The sequence below is a fragment of the Peromyscus californicus genome, unplaced genomic scaffold, assembly GCF_007827085.1.
Source record: "Peromyscus californicus insignis strain IS unplaced genomic scaffold, ASM782708v3 Scaffold_3__1_contigs__length_106647218, whole genome shotgun sequence".
NCBI classification, from domain to species: Eukaryota; Metazoa; Chordata; class Mammalia; order Rodentia; family Cricetidae; genus Peromyscus; species Peromyscus californicus.
This window is the reverse complement of record NW_026294551.1, coordinates 25,767,985-25,783,349: the sequence shown is the minus strand read 5'-3', so window position 1 is coordinate 25,783,349 and position 15,365 is coordinate 25,767,985. Positions and strand designations below refer to the sequence as shown.

The window sequence follows — 15,365 nt, the reverse complement described above, 5'->3', positions numbered from 1 at the left end:
CCTTAAGTTTCCTTTTTCCCTCATTTCTAGCACTGCGAGGCCAGGACGCGTGTGTCAAAAGCACTGGTAGCCACACGCGCCCTAAGGTAGGCTCGATAGCTCTGCCAGGACCCTTGGTCCTTCCTCCCATCCCGGGTCTGAACCGTGTCCCCCGCCGGACCGAACCAGCTGCGGGCTAGATTTCCACGGGATCGCACGGGTCTTTGAACATGGGAAAAACTCTCAACTCAGGCCCCTAACTCGGGGAGTGGTGGGGACCTGGGAGGAGCGAGGGAGAGAGAGGGAAATGGCCTGGTTAGCCATCCTTCTCGCCCGCCCCCTCCTCGCACGGGGCTGGGCCTCGCCTCCAGCCGAGCCAGCAAGGGTTAAAGGCGGCGGCAGGTGAGGTGGGCGGGGCCGCGGGTTCGGGGGGGAAAAAGGAGCGCAGGGGAGAGGATGAAGGCACAGAGCGCGGTGAGTCACGGGCGGAGCTGGCCTCGCTTGCTCGCTTACTCGCTCACCGGCGCCCGCCCGCCCTCCACCCTCCCGCCGGCTCTCACCGCCTCCACCGCCGCCGATCGCCGGGTCTGGTCGCGGCCCCAGCTTGCCCTCGGCTCCTGTCCCACGTCGCTGAGAACCGGCCAGCGCGTAGGGCCCATGAGCGCCCGTCTGTAGCGCGCCAGCAGCCTGCGGTGCCCGGAGCCCGAGCGCAACCGCCAGGTAGGAGCCGGGGTCCCCTCGGCCAGGGGCGCGCGCGCGGCGGAGATCCGAGGGGCAAGGTGCTCCGAACACATGGCAGCCTGCGCTGGCCTCGTGGGGAGGGTGGTCTTAAAGGATCCGAGGGGCTGAGAGCCCAGGCGGAGGAAAAACCGGGAGGACGGGAGGGACTGGAGGGACCAAGGGAGTTTGGGAACTGGGGAAACTCGAGCAACTGGGACAACCGGAGGACTGGAACATTGAAAACCATGTTTGAACGGAAGTCCCCCCGCCTGGGCACTGGAAATCGGGGAAGGCAGACGATCCAATGGAACTTAAAGACGTCTCTTCCCTCTTTCTCGAATTGGGGAGTCGGCGTGCTCGCTCTGCTTTCTTTTAGTGCAACCTTGATTGCAGGCCACTGCACTCTAGGCCTGGGCTCAAGCTCTCTGTCCAGAGAGGCCCCTCTGCAGCCTGGGTCATCTTAGCCTTCCCATCCCCCCAGACCCTGGGGCAGTTCCCAGGCGCCAAAAGCTATTAGGGTCCCAGGCCTCAATGCTCCAGCCCAACCCCTTCTGGGCTGCCCCGCCCCGGCCTAAGGCTCCGTTCCTGCTGCTTCACCCTGTTCCTTTCTTGTGGTAAGGCTGCCAGAGCCTGAGTAGGCACCCGGGTCCTCCTCTTCCCTGCCTCTCCCAGACTACCAATGCTACCTCCTTGGTCCCAGAGGCCGGAGATTGGTACGGTCAGCGGAGCCCTGCTTGGGGAAGGCCCTACCTAAATCATTGGCCTCCTCCACGCCAGCCCACACACAGGCAAGAGTCCAAGGCTCTGGGGAGAGATGGAGAGCAGACTGGGACCTTCGGGTCATAGATTTGTGGTGGAGAAAGCGGTGGAGGTTTTAAGGTTTCTTTAATTTTTTTTTTTAAACAGGGTCTCATTTCTGAGCCTAATCTAAACTCAGAAGCCTTCTGTCTCAGCCTCCTGAGTGCTGGGATTATTTATTAGATGGTTCCCACCGTGCTTAGCAGCTTCTCTCTTCTTTTTCTTTTATCTCCCTCTCCCTCACCCCTTCCCTCTCTTCCTTCCTTCTTTTGCCATGTAGCCCGGGCTGGCCTGGGACTCTGCATTCTTCTGTTTCATTTTCCTGAGCGCTTAGATTGAAGGCTTTTATCACCACACCCAGGCCAGATCTGTAGGTTTCTGCTGGGCCTTGGGTTTCTAATGTTGTGAGAAGGAGAACTGATTCACAGAGGCACTGCACAGTGTAGGCTTGTTGACTGAACGATTAAGTAAACATTTTATTCTAGTCACTGCTTCAAGTTTTGCTTTCTTAAATAAGAGCAGACTCAGAACAGTAGCCCTCAACACTTGGCTGGACATTGGAGTCTTCTAAGGGAGGGGCTTCTATAACTTTTCCAGTGCTTGCCCGTGAGTTCTGGGATGAGGGATGCCCATCTCTTCCAAACTCTGGTGCTGCCTTCTGTAAGGGAGCAGCGGTTATATTTTTGTGAGTTTCTAACAAGCTCTTCTCTGGGCGACCCCTTTCTCTGGTAATTCCTCCCAGATTCATATGGAGGGAAAGGAGTGGGTGTTGGGTGAGGGAGTGGGTTTGATGGGCAGAGTCAATGAAGCTAGGCAAGGAGCCGGGGAGTGTATGGAGAGATTAAATGCTGTTCCACATCGCTACAGCAGGTCTGTGATTGGCTTTGGCAAAACGCTCAGGACCTGTTCTGTTCTCAAGCAGCCAGAAGCATATGCCCGTCCTATCGGTGTCCAGAGTTAGACTTGAGCTAAGACGAATCTAGATCATCCATTTAGGTTGGCAGCAGGTCTGCAGGGGGAAATGCCCAGTCACTATGCAGAGATGGTTCTGGCGGCATTGGGGCCAAGCCAACTCCTGGAAGAGCTGAGTCCTAAGGGCGGGGTCACTTAGAGGAAAGGCCATTCTGTGCCCTGACCTGGACTTTCACATTTCTCCTTCCTAGCATTCCCAAGCTCTAACTGATTTGCGGTCTCCACCCAGAGGCACGTCCCTCTTTTCCTGTTAGGGGTTCGGAAGGAGCGCTTTAATGGGGAGGGGTCAGGGTTAGGAGGGAAAGTATGCAGGTCACCTTCCTTATGTCTCATCTTTGCCTCCACTAGGTCCCACCTGAGGTGCCCTTGACCGTCCCTGCCCTCACCCCACCCCGGATCCCGGCAATGCTAACCGCTGTCTGTGGCTCTCTGGGCAGCCAGCACACCGACGCGCCTCACGCATCACCACCGCGCCTCGACCTGCAGCCTCTCCAGACGTACCAGGGTCACACGAGCCCGGAGGTCGGGGACTACCCCTCCCCGCTGCAGCCTGGAGAGCTGCAGAGCCTCCCGCTGGGCCCGGAGGTAGACTTCTCACAGGGCTATGAGTTGCCAGGGGCCTCCTCGCGGGTAACCTGCGAGGACCTGGAAAGCGACAGTCCCTTGGCTCCGGGACCCTTTTCCAAGCTCCTGCAGCCGGACATGTCACATCATTACGAATCGTGGTTCCGGCCGACTCACCCAGGCACGGAGGATGGCTCCTGGTGGGACCTACATCCCGGCACCAGCTGGATGGACCTCCCCCATACTCAAGGAGCGCTGACCTCACCTGGCCACCCGGGGGCGCTTCAGCCCGGTTTGGGAGGATACGTCGGAGACCACCAGCTCTGTGCTCCGCCGCCCCACCCGCACCCGCACCACCTCCTGCCAGGCGCGGGTGGTCAGCACCTCCTAGGGCCACCCGACGGGGCTAAGGCCTTGGAAGCGGCGGCGCCAGAGTCCCAAGGGCTGGATTCCAGTCTGGATGCGGCGGCCCGACCCAAAGGCTCCCGGCGGTCTGTGCCCCGCAGCTCAGGGCAGACCGTGTGTCGCTGCCCCAACTGCCTGGAGGCGGAGCGACTGGGGGCTCCGTGCGGGCCCGATGGGGGCAAGAAGAAGCATTTGCACAACTGCCACATCCCCGGCTGCGGGAAAGCCTACGCCAAGACGTCGCATCTGAAGGCGCACCTGCGGTGGCACAGCGGCGACCGTCCCTTCGTGTGCAACTGGCTTTTCTGTGGCAAGCGCTTCACGCGCTCCGACGAGCTGCAGCGCCACCTTCAGACCCACACCGGGACCAAGAAGTTCCCCTGTGCGGTCTGCAGCCGAGTCTTCATGCGCAGCGACCACCTGGCCAAGCACATGAAAACCCACGAGGGCGCCAAAGAGGAGGCTGCGGCGGCGGCGGCCCAGGGCGAGGCCAAGGCCGGTGGCGCGGTGGAGCCGCCCGGGGGCAAAGGCAAACGAGAGGCCGACGGCAGCTCGGCGTCCTCCAACTGATCCCCGTGGATGTCGCATCCCTGCCGATCTTTTTAGGGGGGCGGCCTGAGTAAGAGGGGAAGGTGGTTATTTATTGACGGTGAGGGGACAGGGAGAAGGGCGCTAGGGATTTTTTAGTTTCTGGGGCTAGATGGGAGGCTATTTGAATGTTTAGGCTGCCAGGAGCTAAACGTGCCCCCTCGCTTCTTTTCTTTCTCACTATTTCACCCTCCCCTGAGTTGCTGAAGGGTTAGGATGGATCACCCCTACCATGTGGAGGGGTTTGATTAGTAGAAATGGCACGTCCCAGGAGCTGAGGGGAAGGGAGACTGGCTCGGGGCGTTGGGGGTAGCTGTCTGGACATGTCTTTCGCTCCTGGGAACCCGGACATAAAAGCGCCTCGGAGCCGCCCTAAGGCCTAGGCCCCTTTCATCCCCCTTGGAGTGCTTCTCCCTCTAAAATTTCCGGAGAGAGAGCAGAGATGAGGCGGGGGAGCCTGGGGCGGTTCCCCTTAAGGGGCTGTCTATCTAGCTCGGAGGGTTGTTACTATAGAATGAACTCCCTTCAATGAATTCCTTATAAACCCTTCCAGATTCAGTCTATGAGAGCCAGGGAGGGCACAGCTTCGCAGCCGGAGCTGTGAGCCGGAGGTCAGAGTTACGTGGAGGAGAGGAATTCAGCGGAGAGGTCCTCTTACAAAACGGAAGAAGTTTGGCATGGGGTGGGGGGGAAGGTAAGGGATGGAAGAACGAACCCTTTCTTCCCTTTTCAATCTAATTCAATCTTAACTCTTAGACCTTTTAAAAGAAATCAAATTCAGTCGCCCCCATTCCCCATCCCACTAGGTAGTTTTCTGAAGTCAACCACCAGCATCAGCTCCGGAGTTGACATGGACCACCCCCCAAAAAAAGGTCCCCATCCTTTGCTTTCCCTTTGGGGGTGGAAAGGAGAGGGGTCCTTCCACGGTTTGGGGTTGTCCTAGCAGAGGACAGTGGATGACCTGCCCCTGTCTGGACTCCCCTGCCCCTCTCTTTTTAGCTTGACCCTTCCATGTTCCCTCCACGCTGTAGAGCCCTCCCCCTCACCCCCGTGGGAAATCTTCCACACGAGTGGGTCTCTACTGGAGGGATTCTAGGAAGCTGTTTCTTTGTCCCCCTCCTTAGATGCTAGAAATACATTTGGGTTTTGATCACAGGGTGGGGAGGGCAGACTTCTGCCTGGCAGACCGCAGGACCCTGGGGCTGGGGGCACTCTCAGGTTTGAGGTAGAGGCCTTGAGTGCCTCCGACCTCTCTCTTGCTCGTTTCTCTCCACCCAGAACCCTCTGCAGGGAATAGCTGTGTGTTAATTTTTAAGTTATAAGCAAAGGGTATTTTATTTAAGAATTAGGGCGTGAGTGTGTATATGTGTGTTGTCTGTACCTGTATGTATGTATGTGTTTCTCTACTGAGCCTGGGGTCTCTTGAGACCCCATCTTGTTCACCCCGTCCAAGGTCTGGGGCCTAGACCCACAGTATCTCTTTCTCCATTGGGGATGCTGGAACCCAGTCCAAGGACTGGGAGCTGTATGGGAAGTAGGGGCTGGGATCTGGGTAGGAATATGTGTTTGTGTAGAAAGGGCTCCTCCTCAAAGGGGACAGGGTGACTCCCTGTGGGACTTAGGGGCCTGAAGTAGTTTAAGAATAAGGTTCTTTCTGTTTCCCCCCTCTTTCCCCCACCTCCTGCTAACCTAGCCAGAGGTCCTCTTTCTTAACCAAGAGCAGAGCTGCCATGCCTCCAGGTTGCCTGGCTAGGTACAGAGGGGGAGAAAGAAGGGCACCGTGGGTGGGGTGTGGGGTGCTTTCTCCTCCACCCATCGAAACCAGCCACCCTTCTCCCTGTGCTACCAAGACAACCTTTTCCAGTGACCATTCTTAGGGGAACTCCTACATGGGTGTGGGGGGGCGTGCATGCTCCCCATCATAGACACCCTGAACCCTAAGACCTGCCGGGGGGCTTTGGATAGTTTTTGTCTGCCCTGCCCTTTACCAATCTAGGTTTCTCAGCTGCCTGCCCTTCTCGGCAGCCCTCCCTAGAGGAAAATGTAGGAATTTTTTTTCTTTAACTGCTGTGAACCCACTTGGGGGGGAGGGAAGGAGGAGGCAGAAACAGCCTGTGTTTTTTATGCAACAATAAAGTCATCAACCAACCACATTCTTGCTTTATTTGTCGTCCAGCTCAGCATCCTCTTTTTGACTCTGTCCCTCCACAGTGACTGGGTAGGGGGATCCTCGGGCAAGCATCACCTCTATTCAATTGGTTGGGGTCAGAGCTTGGATCTGATCCTATCTTGAAGGGGCTAAGGAGAGAAAGGCTGCTTCTGAATCAATAGCCTCTGGTACTCACCTCATAAGATGTCCTCCCTCCCCTGAGATCCTCTCCCCTGAGATCCTCTCCCCTGGCTGGCCACTTGGCTCCCTCTCCCTACCCCCATGGGAGCATGCATGTCAGCCGGTCCCTCTGGCTGGGAGTGAGGTGGGGGTGACTGACAGTGATTTCTTCACCCAGGATGATCCCTATCAGAGACAAGGCGATGAAAGGCAGTCATGGTATCTGATGGGCACCTGCCCAGCTGGAAAGGCTGAGGGGAAGGTTGCTTCTACTACTCAAAGCAAGAATCCTGCCAGGGTTACGCAACCGCCATGTGCACAGACGCACCCTCACGGGACTCACAGGCTTCAGAGAGACCAGAAATGCCCACCCATAGTTGGTACCTAATTTGTGTCGAGTGAGTGACAGCCTTATGAAGGTGATGGGGGGGTCAGCTTTTGTTTTGGTTTCCTGTCTCTGAAGGACAAGGTTGGTCATGGTGTCCTTTCACCTTCCCAACTCACCTTTTCCTCATTTTTTTTTTCCTGCAAATGTATTGTTTTCTTCTCATGCGATTCCTAGCCCTAACTACAACCCCAATTTCTCCAGCCGAATCTGGTTCTCAGATTGGCCCATCCTATCAAATGTCTGAGAGATTTTGGGGCCTCCGTGTTTAAGGGAACATTGGAAGGGGGCATCGGGATGATTTAGGGTCTGTGGTTGGGGGGCACAGCGCATCTGTTTCCAACTGTCCCTGGATTTAACAGCACAGAGCCTTTGTTTACCTGTGGCTTCCTGCCTGAGGCACTCCTGCGGGGTACCTCTTTTGTCTTCCTGGTTCTGGGGGGAATTAGACCCCAGAAGCCTGGTGAGTCCCTCCTTTTCCCCATCTCTGCCTCCAGGGACAGGAGGGCAGCTGCAGGGCCGGCTTGGCTTGTCTGGGCAGGGCCAGGGCCTTGCCTGCCTCCTTCCCTTGCAACTCCTCCAGCTGACCTGCATTCTTAGCAGGGGCCTTTGGTGGGGCTCTGATGCATGCTTGATCCTCTGCAATGCTGCCTGGCTGGCCTGGGTCCCCTGAAGGAACCCAGGGTCACCTATGACCCCTCAGAAGTAGCACTCCAGCAGGATTGTAATGGGGAGGCTGAGAGGGAGGGAATCAGCCCGTCTGGACTGACCCTCTGTTCGACCTCTCTGAGTCTTCTAACCGGAGAAGTGAAGTTGAATACCTCTAGGGCAGGTGAACGAAGTCAAAAGTGGAAACGTGACAGCAAGCAGGCCCGGAACGCAGCCTCCACCTCTTCCTGCTCTTCCGGCTGCCTCCTTCTCCTTCGGCCTGTCCCGCCCCCCAGCGGACATCTGGGGAAGTGCGGGAGAGGAACCCGCTTTCCCCGTGGGGCGCCTAGAATGCAGGTACAGCCTTGAGGTTTGAGGTGGGCAGATGTCCCGTGGCAACCTCGTACCCCTCCTCCAAGACGCACCGAAGCAGCTTTTAGGTCCCCAAGAATCCTTTACTGCCTTATGGATAATACCAGCAATGTAAATTTAAAAATTATCTTAGGAACAAAACCAAAGAACTGTCAGACTAATCAAATAATAAAGTCACAGAAAACAGTCAACAGACAACGATAAGAAATGATTTCTTTAAAAAAATTTTTTAAAATGTGGCTTTTAATCCTAGCACTTGGCCAGGCGGATCTCTGTGAGTTCAAGGCCAGCCTGATCTACAAAGTGAGTCCCAGGACAGTTATAAAGAGAAACCCTGTCTCAATAATAATAACAATAATAATAATAATTTAATGTGTACGAATGTTTTGTCTGTGTATATGTGTATACACCACATGAATGCAGTGCCCTCTCAGACTAGAAGAAGGCGTCAGATCCCTGGAACTGACTGGAGCTACAGATGATTGTGGAAAAATGATCTGGAAAAAACCTCAGCTGCATCCTAGTTTGAATTCCAAAGATGTAATCCTAGTGAGGCAGAATGGGAAACCAGGAGCCATGAGGATAATTTAAGTTACTTAGCTGTATTGTTTGTTTTATTTTTCTAAAGTTTTGTTTTTATTTAGTAATTATGTGTATAGTGTGCACTTGGCTGCAGGCACCCACTGAGGCCAGAAGAGGGCGTTGGATCCCCTGGAGCTGGAGTTACAGACTGATGTGGACTACCTGGTCTAGGTGCTAGGAACCAACTTTGGTTCTCTTTGCAAGAGCAGCAATTTCTCTTAACCAATGAGCTGTCTCTCCAGCTCTTGAGAAATATTTCTAGCCCAGTGGTTGGTAGTGCACACCTTTTAATCTCAACACTCAGGAGCCAGAGGCAGGTGGATCTCCCAGTTCCAGGCCAGCCTGGTCTACAGAGTGAGTTCAGGAGGGCCAGGACTACACAGAGAAACCTTGTCTTGAAAAACCAAGGTGTGTGTGGTGGGAGGGGTGGGAGGCTGGAGAGATGGCTCAGAGGTTAAAAGCACTGGCTGCTCTTTCAGAGGCCCTGAGTTCCATTCCCAGCAACCACACGGTGGTACACAACCATCCATAGTGGGATTTGATACCCTCTTCTGGAATAAAGGTGTACATGCATATAGAGCACTCATATAAATAAAATAAATAAATAAATAAATCTTAAAAAAAAAAAGACAAGAAAGACCAAAGTGGGAGAGATTTCTATATATTACCACCAAAATATTCAAAAAAGGAAATCAGAAATCAATGCCTTTTACCCACCAAAAAAAAAAAAAAAAAAAAAAGTACAAAGGAATCAAAGAGGGAAAATCTGTACACTGAAAAACAAATTTGTTTTGACTCAGAGACTTCTGCCCAGGATGGCATTGAACTCCCTCTGTAACCAAGGATACCCATGAACTTCTGATCCTCCTGCCTCCTGGAATTGCAGGTGTTCTCCACCACACCCAGTTTATGCAATGCCTGGGACTGCATAAACTTACATGCTAAGGCAAATGCTCTACCACCTGAGCTCCATTCCCAGCCCCAGATATGAAAAATTGATAAAAGAAATTGAAGAATGCGCACACACACACACACACACACACACACACACACACACACACACCTCTGTGTTTTTTGTATTGCAAGAATTAAGGTTGTTGAGGTATTACAGACTGACAGTATGTAACCCCTAGAAGTAATTCCCAGAGGTCATAGGAGCATAAATGTATGAGATGTATTTTCTTTAGAGCTGCCTACAGAGATGATTCATAGAGGAAAAAGGAACTGAAAACCCAAAACATTTGAGTTCAGAATCTAGCTCCACACCACTGTACATCCCTCTTAGCCCAAATCTCTCCTTTGCTATCTCATTTTCTTAGCATGTAGAAGGATTTGAAATAGAAATTTCTAAATTTCCTTTCAAAGTTATCTTTCTATAACCTTAAGCACATATGGGGCAGAACAGAACTTGGGTTTTTGGAGACAGGAGGGTTTTGTGTGTATCTCCTTGTGACATGGGGGACATGGGGGCTGGGGAGATAAGGGTTCAAACAATAAAGTGACTGCCATATGAACATGAAGGCCTGAGTTCTTTCCCCAGAAGCACAGGCACTTACAATCCCAGCCCTGGGAAGGTGGAAACAGGAGACTCCCTGGGCTTGCCGGCCAGATGGTGGAGCAGAATCAACAAGATTAAGGTTTAATGAGAGGTCCTGTCTCAAAAAATAAGATGGAGAGCCACTGAGAAAAACATCCAATGTTGACCTCTAGTCTGCACTAGCATGCACATACATGTGCACTTGCACACATGGATACACACAAATCATCTCCCAAAGTCACATTGTAAAATATATTAAAAGACAACAACAACAAGGTGGACTGTCCCTAAGATATGACAGCTAAGGTTGAAAATGAAAGGAGAGATGGTTCAGCAGTTAAGAGTGAATACTGGTCGGGTAGTGGTGGCACACGCCTTTAATCCCAGCACTTGGGAGGCAGAGGCAGGAGGATCTCTGTGAGTTCAAGGCTAGTCTGGTCTACAGAGCGAGTTCCAGGACAGCTAGGGCTGTTGCACAGAGATACCATCTCAACAACAACAACAACAACAACAAAAAGTGAACACTGATCTTGTAGAAGACCTGAGTGTGGTTTTCATAACTCCTGCCAGGTGGCTCACAACCACCTGTAATTCCAGCTTCAAGGGATGGAACACTCTCTTCTGGCTTCCTCGGGCATATACCCTCCCATACACGTAATGCACACACACACACATACACACACACACACACACACACACACACACACACACAATTACAAAATTAAAAATTTTAATTTATGTGTATGGATGTTTTGCCAGTGTGTGTGTCTGTGCACCACACATGTGCCTGGTGTCCATGGAGGCCAGAAGGCATCAGATTCCCCCGAAGCGGAATTACAGATGGCTATGAGCCACTGTGTGGGTGCTGGGAATCAAACCCAGATCCTCTGCAAGAGCAGCCAGTGCTCTTAAGCGCTGAGCTATCTCTCTAGCCCCTGAAAATAATTTTTAAAATAAACAATACTTAACCTAAGCTATCCCTATGCCTCCTGTATTGTGCTGTGCAGTTTCACTAGGATTGAGTCTTTGTAATTCTAGTCGGGATTCAGGCAGCTAAAGTTCTTCCTTAATCTCCAGAACCCCCAGCAGCGTTGGCTATTTTATGAATACTCTATTTTCACTCAGGCTTCTTTTCTCCTTCAGCTCCACTTCCTAAAGTGACTCTCTCCAATAAGCCTGAACTAGAAGTCCAGGACACTCAGGCAGGGTTTGGAAGGCCAGCCACTTGGTTTCAAGAAGTAGTGCTAGCTAGCGCGCACCCTCGTGGGAAACGGTGGGATTGCAGGTGTTCTGTTCCGGCCCCGCCCCCGGGGACAAAGGCCTTCCAGGTCACCTGGGAATCTGGGTCCAGAGGAACAGATCTGGCCTGAAACAGAACCGAGTGGGGCCAGAACCGAGTCTGAGGGTCTTGGAGGCAGAGAGGGTGAGAGGTGGAGGTACTGAGGACTTGGAAGTGGTTGGACGGAAGGGGAGCGCGAATGTGGACATGCGCAGGAGCGCGGGATTCTTGGCGCCGGTGTTAGTGCCTAGAAACTACCCTTACAGCCTGGTGGGGCTGAGACTCCAAGGCGGACGCTCTGCGTTGTCTGCTGACTCTTAAACCAAGTGCACGTTTAGTGCATACCGCGCTCGGAGTGTGCGCCCAGTGCTGTTGTCCCGGAGCGTCTGGCATGGACTCTGTCTTCTCTGAGTGCACATGTGGGAGGGAGCGTCCTAGGCCCCACAGGTGGCCAGGATTGTGGAGAGGTGTCACTGGAGGGACCTGATCATCCCCACCTCTTCGCAGATGGCCTCCTCGAGCCCGGATGCCCCTTGTTCCTGCGACTGCTTTGTCTCTGTGCCCCCGGCCTCAGCCATCCCGGCTGTGATCTTTGCAAAGAACTCGGACCGCCCCCGAGATGAGGTGCAGGAGGTGGTGTTTATACCAGCAGGCACTCACACCCCTGGGAGCCGGCTCCAGGTGGGTTAGGACTTAAAAGGAATAGGAAGGTTTAGACATTGTTCCCAGACCTTTATTTTCTTGCACCTCGGATGTTGGCAGATGCTGTGAAAAGAGTAAGGACTTCAAGTCCACCCACCTGGACGTTGAGTCTCCTTAGCCTCTGCTGACTCAGTTTACGCATGCGTGACCTGAGAACAAGCCCTTTCCTAAGGCCATTATATAAAGTGGCTGACAAAGTGCCAGAGCAATGCAGGTTCTGGGTCTTTTTTTTCCCTGTGAATTCTTCTTTTCTCTTCTTTACCTCCAGTGCACCTACATCGAGGTGGAACAGGTGTGGAAGACACATGCTGTGATTCTGAGCCGCCCTTCCTGGCTGTGGGGGGCTGAGATGGGAGCCAATGAACATGGTGTCTGCATTGGCAACGAAGCAGTGTGGACCAAGGAGCCTGTTGGGGAGGGGGAAGCCCTCCTGGGTATGGATCTACTCAGGTACAGACCCACCCGCTCTTCATGCCCCCACCCTCTGCCCCTAACACTCAGGTTCATTGGCCTTGCCTCTCTCTTGGCCTTGTCCTGGGGCCTCTCTAAGAAGGCTACTGTTCACCTTCTGTCTTCTTCTTCTCCTTCTTCTTCTTCTCCTTCTCCTTCTCCTTCTCCTCCTCCTCCTCCTCCTCCTCCTCCTCCTCCTCCTCCTCCTTCTCCTTCTTCTCCTCCTCCTCCTTCTTCTTCTCCTTCTCCTCCTCCTCCTTCTTCTTCTCCTTCTCCTCCTCCTCCTCCTCCTCCTCTTTCTTTGATTTTTCAAGACAGGGTTTCTTGTGTAGCTGTGGCTGTCCTAGAACTTTGTAGACCAGTCTGGCCTAAAGTCGTGGGCCACCAAGCCTGATAAAGAGCCTCCTTTGGCCCAGAGCAGTTTAATTTTTTTTTCAGTACTATTTTTGTTAACTGAAATCTCCTGTAGAATTCTGGTTTATAGAATGATAAAGGTGGGGCAGCTCTGACTGAGAAGAAGTTCAGGCACTTCTTCCTTGGAAACAGTGTTCCAGACCTTTCCATAGAACTCTCAGTTCAAAGCTTGGAAACCACTGGCTTATGGCTTTTTCATTTTTTTTCTTGCTTGTTGTTTTGTTTTGTGTTTTGAGACAGCTTCTCATTGTGTATCCCTGATTGGCCTAGAATTCACTATGTAGACCAGGCTGTCCTTGAACTCAGAAAATCCACCTGTTTCTGCCTCCCAAGTGCTGGGGTTAAAGGTGTTTACCACCACATCTGGCTGGTTTTTCATTTTGCCTTGGTATTTTTGTCTGTTTTGAGATAAGGAATCATGTAGTATGTAGCTGATTGTGGAGTTGAACTTCTGATCCTCCTGCCTCCACCTCTTTGTTGGGCTCACAGGCCTGTGCCGCATACCATCATTGCTGCTGGGTTTGCTGTGTAACATGGGCTTTCCTCAAACCTCTCTGGATCACTTCTGTCCTCTGACCTCTCTGCTAGGCTGGCTTTGGAACGGAGCAGTACTGCCCAGGAGGCTGTGCACGTGATTGCAGGCTTGCTAGAACGCTACGGGCAGGGGGGCAGCTGCCGGGAGGATCCTGTGCTGTTCTGCTATCACAACACCTTCCTACTGACTGACCGCACAGAGGCGTGGGTGCTGGAGACAGCTGGGAGGCTGTGGGCTGCTCAGCGGATCCAGGGTAGGAGTCTAGTGTGGAGCCTGCCTCCGAGAGGGAACCTAGATGTCCCCAGGTACTGCCCTCCACTTCTAGAGGCTCCCACTTTTGTTCCCCCGACAGCCTTGGGCATTGGGACACCCCAGAAAACTGGAAATGAACCCACTTAGGAACTTCCTCCTTCCCCTGGCCAGATGCTCCCCTGCTTCAGCCTGCCCTTTCCTCTGGAAAGCCTTCCTGGGAGGTCATATGCAAGCGACTACCACTTTGCCATCTCGTTCATCCCTATGACATAGCTCTGATTGATTCATCTGTCTCCTCCTCACTGGAGGCCCCTTCAGAGCAGGTTGAGCTTTTTAAAACCGTAATCTAAGCTCCTCACCCAGGGCCTGGCATATAGTGGGTGCTCCGTGATCCATGAATAAGTTCCTCTTCTTCCGCAGGGGGTGCCCGAAACATTTCTAACCAGCTGAGCATTGGCACGGACATCTCAGCAGAACACCCAGAGCTCCGAAGCCATGCCAAGGCCCAGGGTTGGTGGACTGGAGAGGGCACCTTTAACTTTGCAGAGGTCTTCTCCTTGGCCCAGCAGCCTGTGCGGATGGAAGCTGCCAAGGCCCGCTTCCGGGCTGGGTGTGAGCTGCTGCAGCAACAGCAAGGTCTGTGAGTGGTGGACGAGAGGGCCACAGCACCCTGGCCTGGAGTCTCTCTCACACTCTCTCGTTTGCCGGGTCCCCACCACTTCCTCCTTTGCAGGAAACATCACAGCAGAGGTGATGATGGACATCCTCAGGAACAAGGAGAGCGGCATCTGCATGGACTCCGGAGGCTTCCGCACCACGGCCAGCATGGTGTCGGTCCTGCCCCAGGATCCCACAAAGCCCTGTGTCCACTTCCTCACGGCCACACCAGACCCGTCCAGGTGAGGGTGAAGAGGACATACTGGCTGGGGGACATGACCAGACCTGTCCCCGGCTACTACTTCAACCTGTGTCTCGTCAGGTCGGTATTCAAACCCTTCGTCTTTGAAGTGGGGGTGGCCCAGGCCCCCCAGGTGCTGTCTCCCACTTTTGGAGCCCAGGACCCTGTTCGGATCCTCCCCCGATTCCAGACTCGGGTGGATCGTCGACACTTACTCTATCGTGGACACCAGGCAGTCCTGGAGCTGATGGAGGATAAGCAGGTAGGAAATACCTTTACCTTCTTGATATTCTAGGGCCTGGGGCTAGAGGAGACTGCAGAGCTGGGGGCAGGCGGGGCCTTCAGCTAGTCTTGGGTTTCTCCTGCCTGAAGGAGAGGGTCCACATTCCTCGCCTCTGCCTTGCCTGGCAGGATCAGAGGAAACAGCTCCGACAGAAGCAGCAGAGCCTGGAGCAGGAAGGCCTGCAGGTTCTCCGTGGACTCCTTACTGGTGACCAGACCCTCCCTCCCCGGGGGCTGGGCAGCCTCTTCCAGGCCTTTGTGGAGAAGGAGCACCAGGCCTACGCTTAAGCATGTAGCACCTCTTGGCCCACTGGGTGCAGGAGCTCTGTCTGGGCCGGCTGCCGTGAGCTGTGCTGGTCATGGTGGTGGTGGTTCCAGGTATCCCTTCACACCGCTCATCCAGGGTCTGGGTGGCTGGTACAGCCTTTGGCTTAATAAATGTTTTATTTCCTTATTCAGTGAACTGGATCTCAGGTCTATTGGGGAGAGCTGAGCCAGGGCAAAGGGCAGCTCCCAGCAGGCTGGCTGCTAGAACTGTGGTGCCAAGCCATAAACCCTAATGATGGGTGTAGTGGAACCAACTGGTGTGTGTGTGCATGAAGACCCAAGATGATGCCTCATGAGAGCTGGCTGCCATTTGGGGACAATCAGGATCCCAAGGTTTCAGTCCTTAG

The 15,365-nt window shown here is 53.5% G+C and overlaps 2 protein-coding genes across 3 annotated transcripts; both read left to right on the top strand.

The window, feature by feature from the left end:
- The first annotated feature begins 570 nt into the window (after window positions 1-570).
- Window positions 571-6,129, top strand: Sp6 (Sp6 transcription factor). The gene is made up of 2 exons (XM_052757387.1): window positions 571-699; window positions 2,818-6,129. Exon 2 carries the CDS (start codon window positions 2,875-2,877, stop codon window positions 4,006-4,008), a length of 1,134 nt encoding a protein of 377 aa, XP_052613347.1. The 5' UTR covers window positions 571-699; window positions 2,818-2,874; the 3' UTR covers window positions 4,009-6,129.
- Window positions 6,130-11,182: 5,053 nt separating this feature from the next.
- Window positions 11,183-15,154, top strand: Scrn2 (secernin 2). Of its 2 annotated transcripts, none has more exons than XM_052756334.1 (8): window positions 11,183-11,302; window positions 11,666-11,839; window positions 12,129-12,310; window positions 13,313-13,512; window positions 13,932-14,147; window positions 14,245-14,410; window positions 14,491-14,671; window positions 14,821-15,154. In XM_052756334.1, exons 2-8 carry the CDS (start codon window positions 11,666-11,668, stop codon window positions 14,977-14,979), a joined length of 1,278 nt encoding a protein of 425 aa, XP_052612294.1. In that variant the 5' UTR covers window positions 11,183-11,302; the 3' UTR covers window positions 14,980-15,154. The 2 variants fall into 2 exon arrangements, with proteins under 2 accessions (XP_052612294.1, XP_052612295.1); XM_052756335.1 differs by having other exon boundaries at window positions 11,198-11,315.
- Window positions 15,155-15,365: the final 211 nt, after the last annotated feature.

What these genes read in the sequence shown, in the direction of transcription:
- Scrn2 (XM_052756334.1), top strand. Translation starts at nt 11,666, where the DNA reads ATGGCCTCCTCGAGCCCGGATGCCCCTTGTTCCTGCGACTGCTTTGTC. An exon ending in CCCCTGGGAGCCGGCTCCAG is followed by an intron (nt 11,840 to 12,128) that starts GTGGGTTAGGAC and finishes CTTTACCTCCAG; the next exon opens with TGCACCTACATCGAGGTGGA. An exon ending in AGCTGATGGAGGATAAGCAG is followed by an intron (nt 14,672 to 14,820) that starts GTAGGAAATACC and finishes CTTGCCTGGCAG; the next exon opens with GATCAGAGGAAACAGCTCCG.
- Sp6 (XM_052757387.1), top strand. Translation starts at nt 2,875, where the DNA reads ATGCTAACCGCTGTCTGTGGCTCTCTGGGCAGCCAGCACACCGACGCG.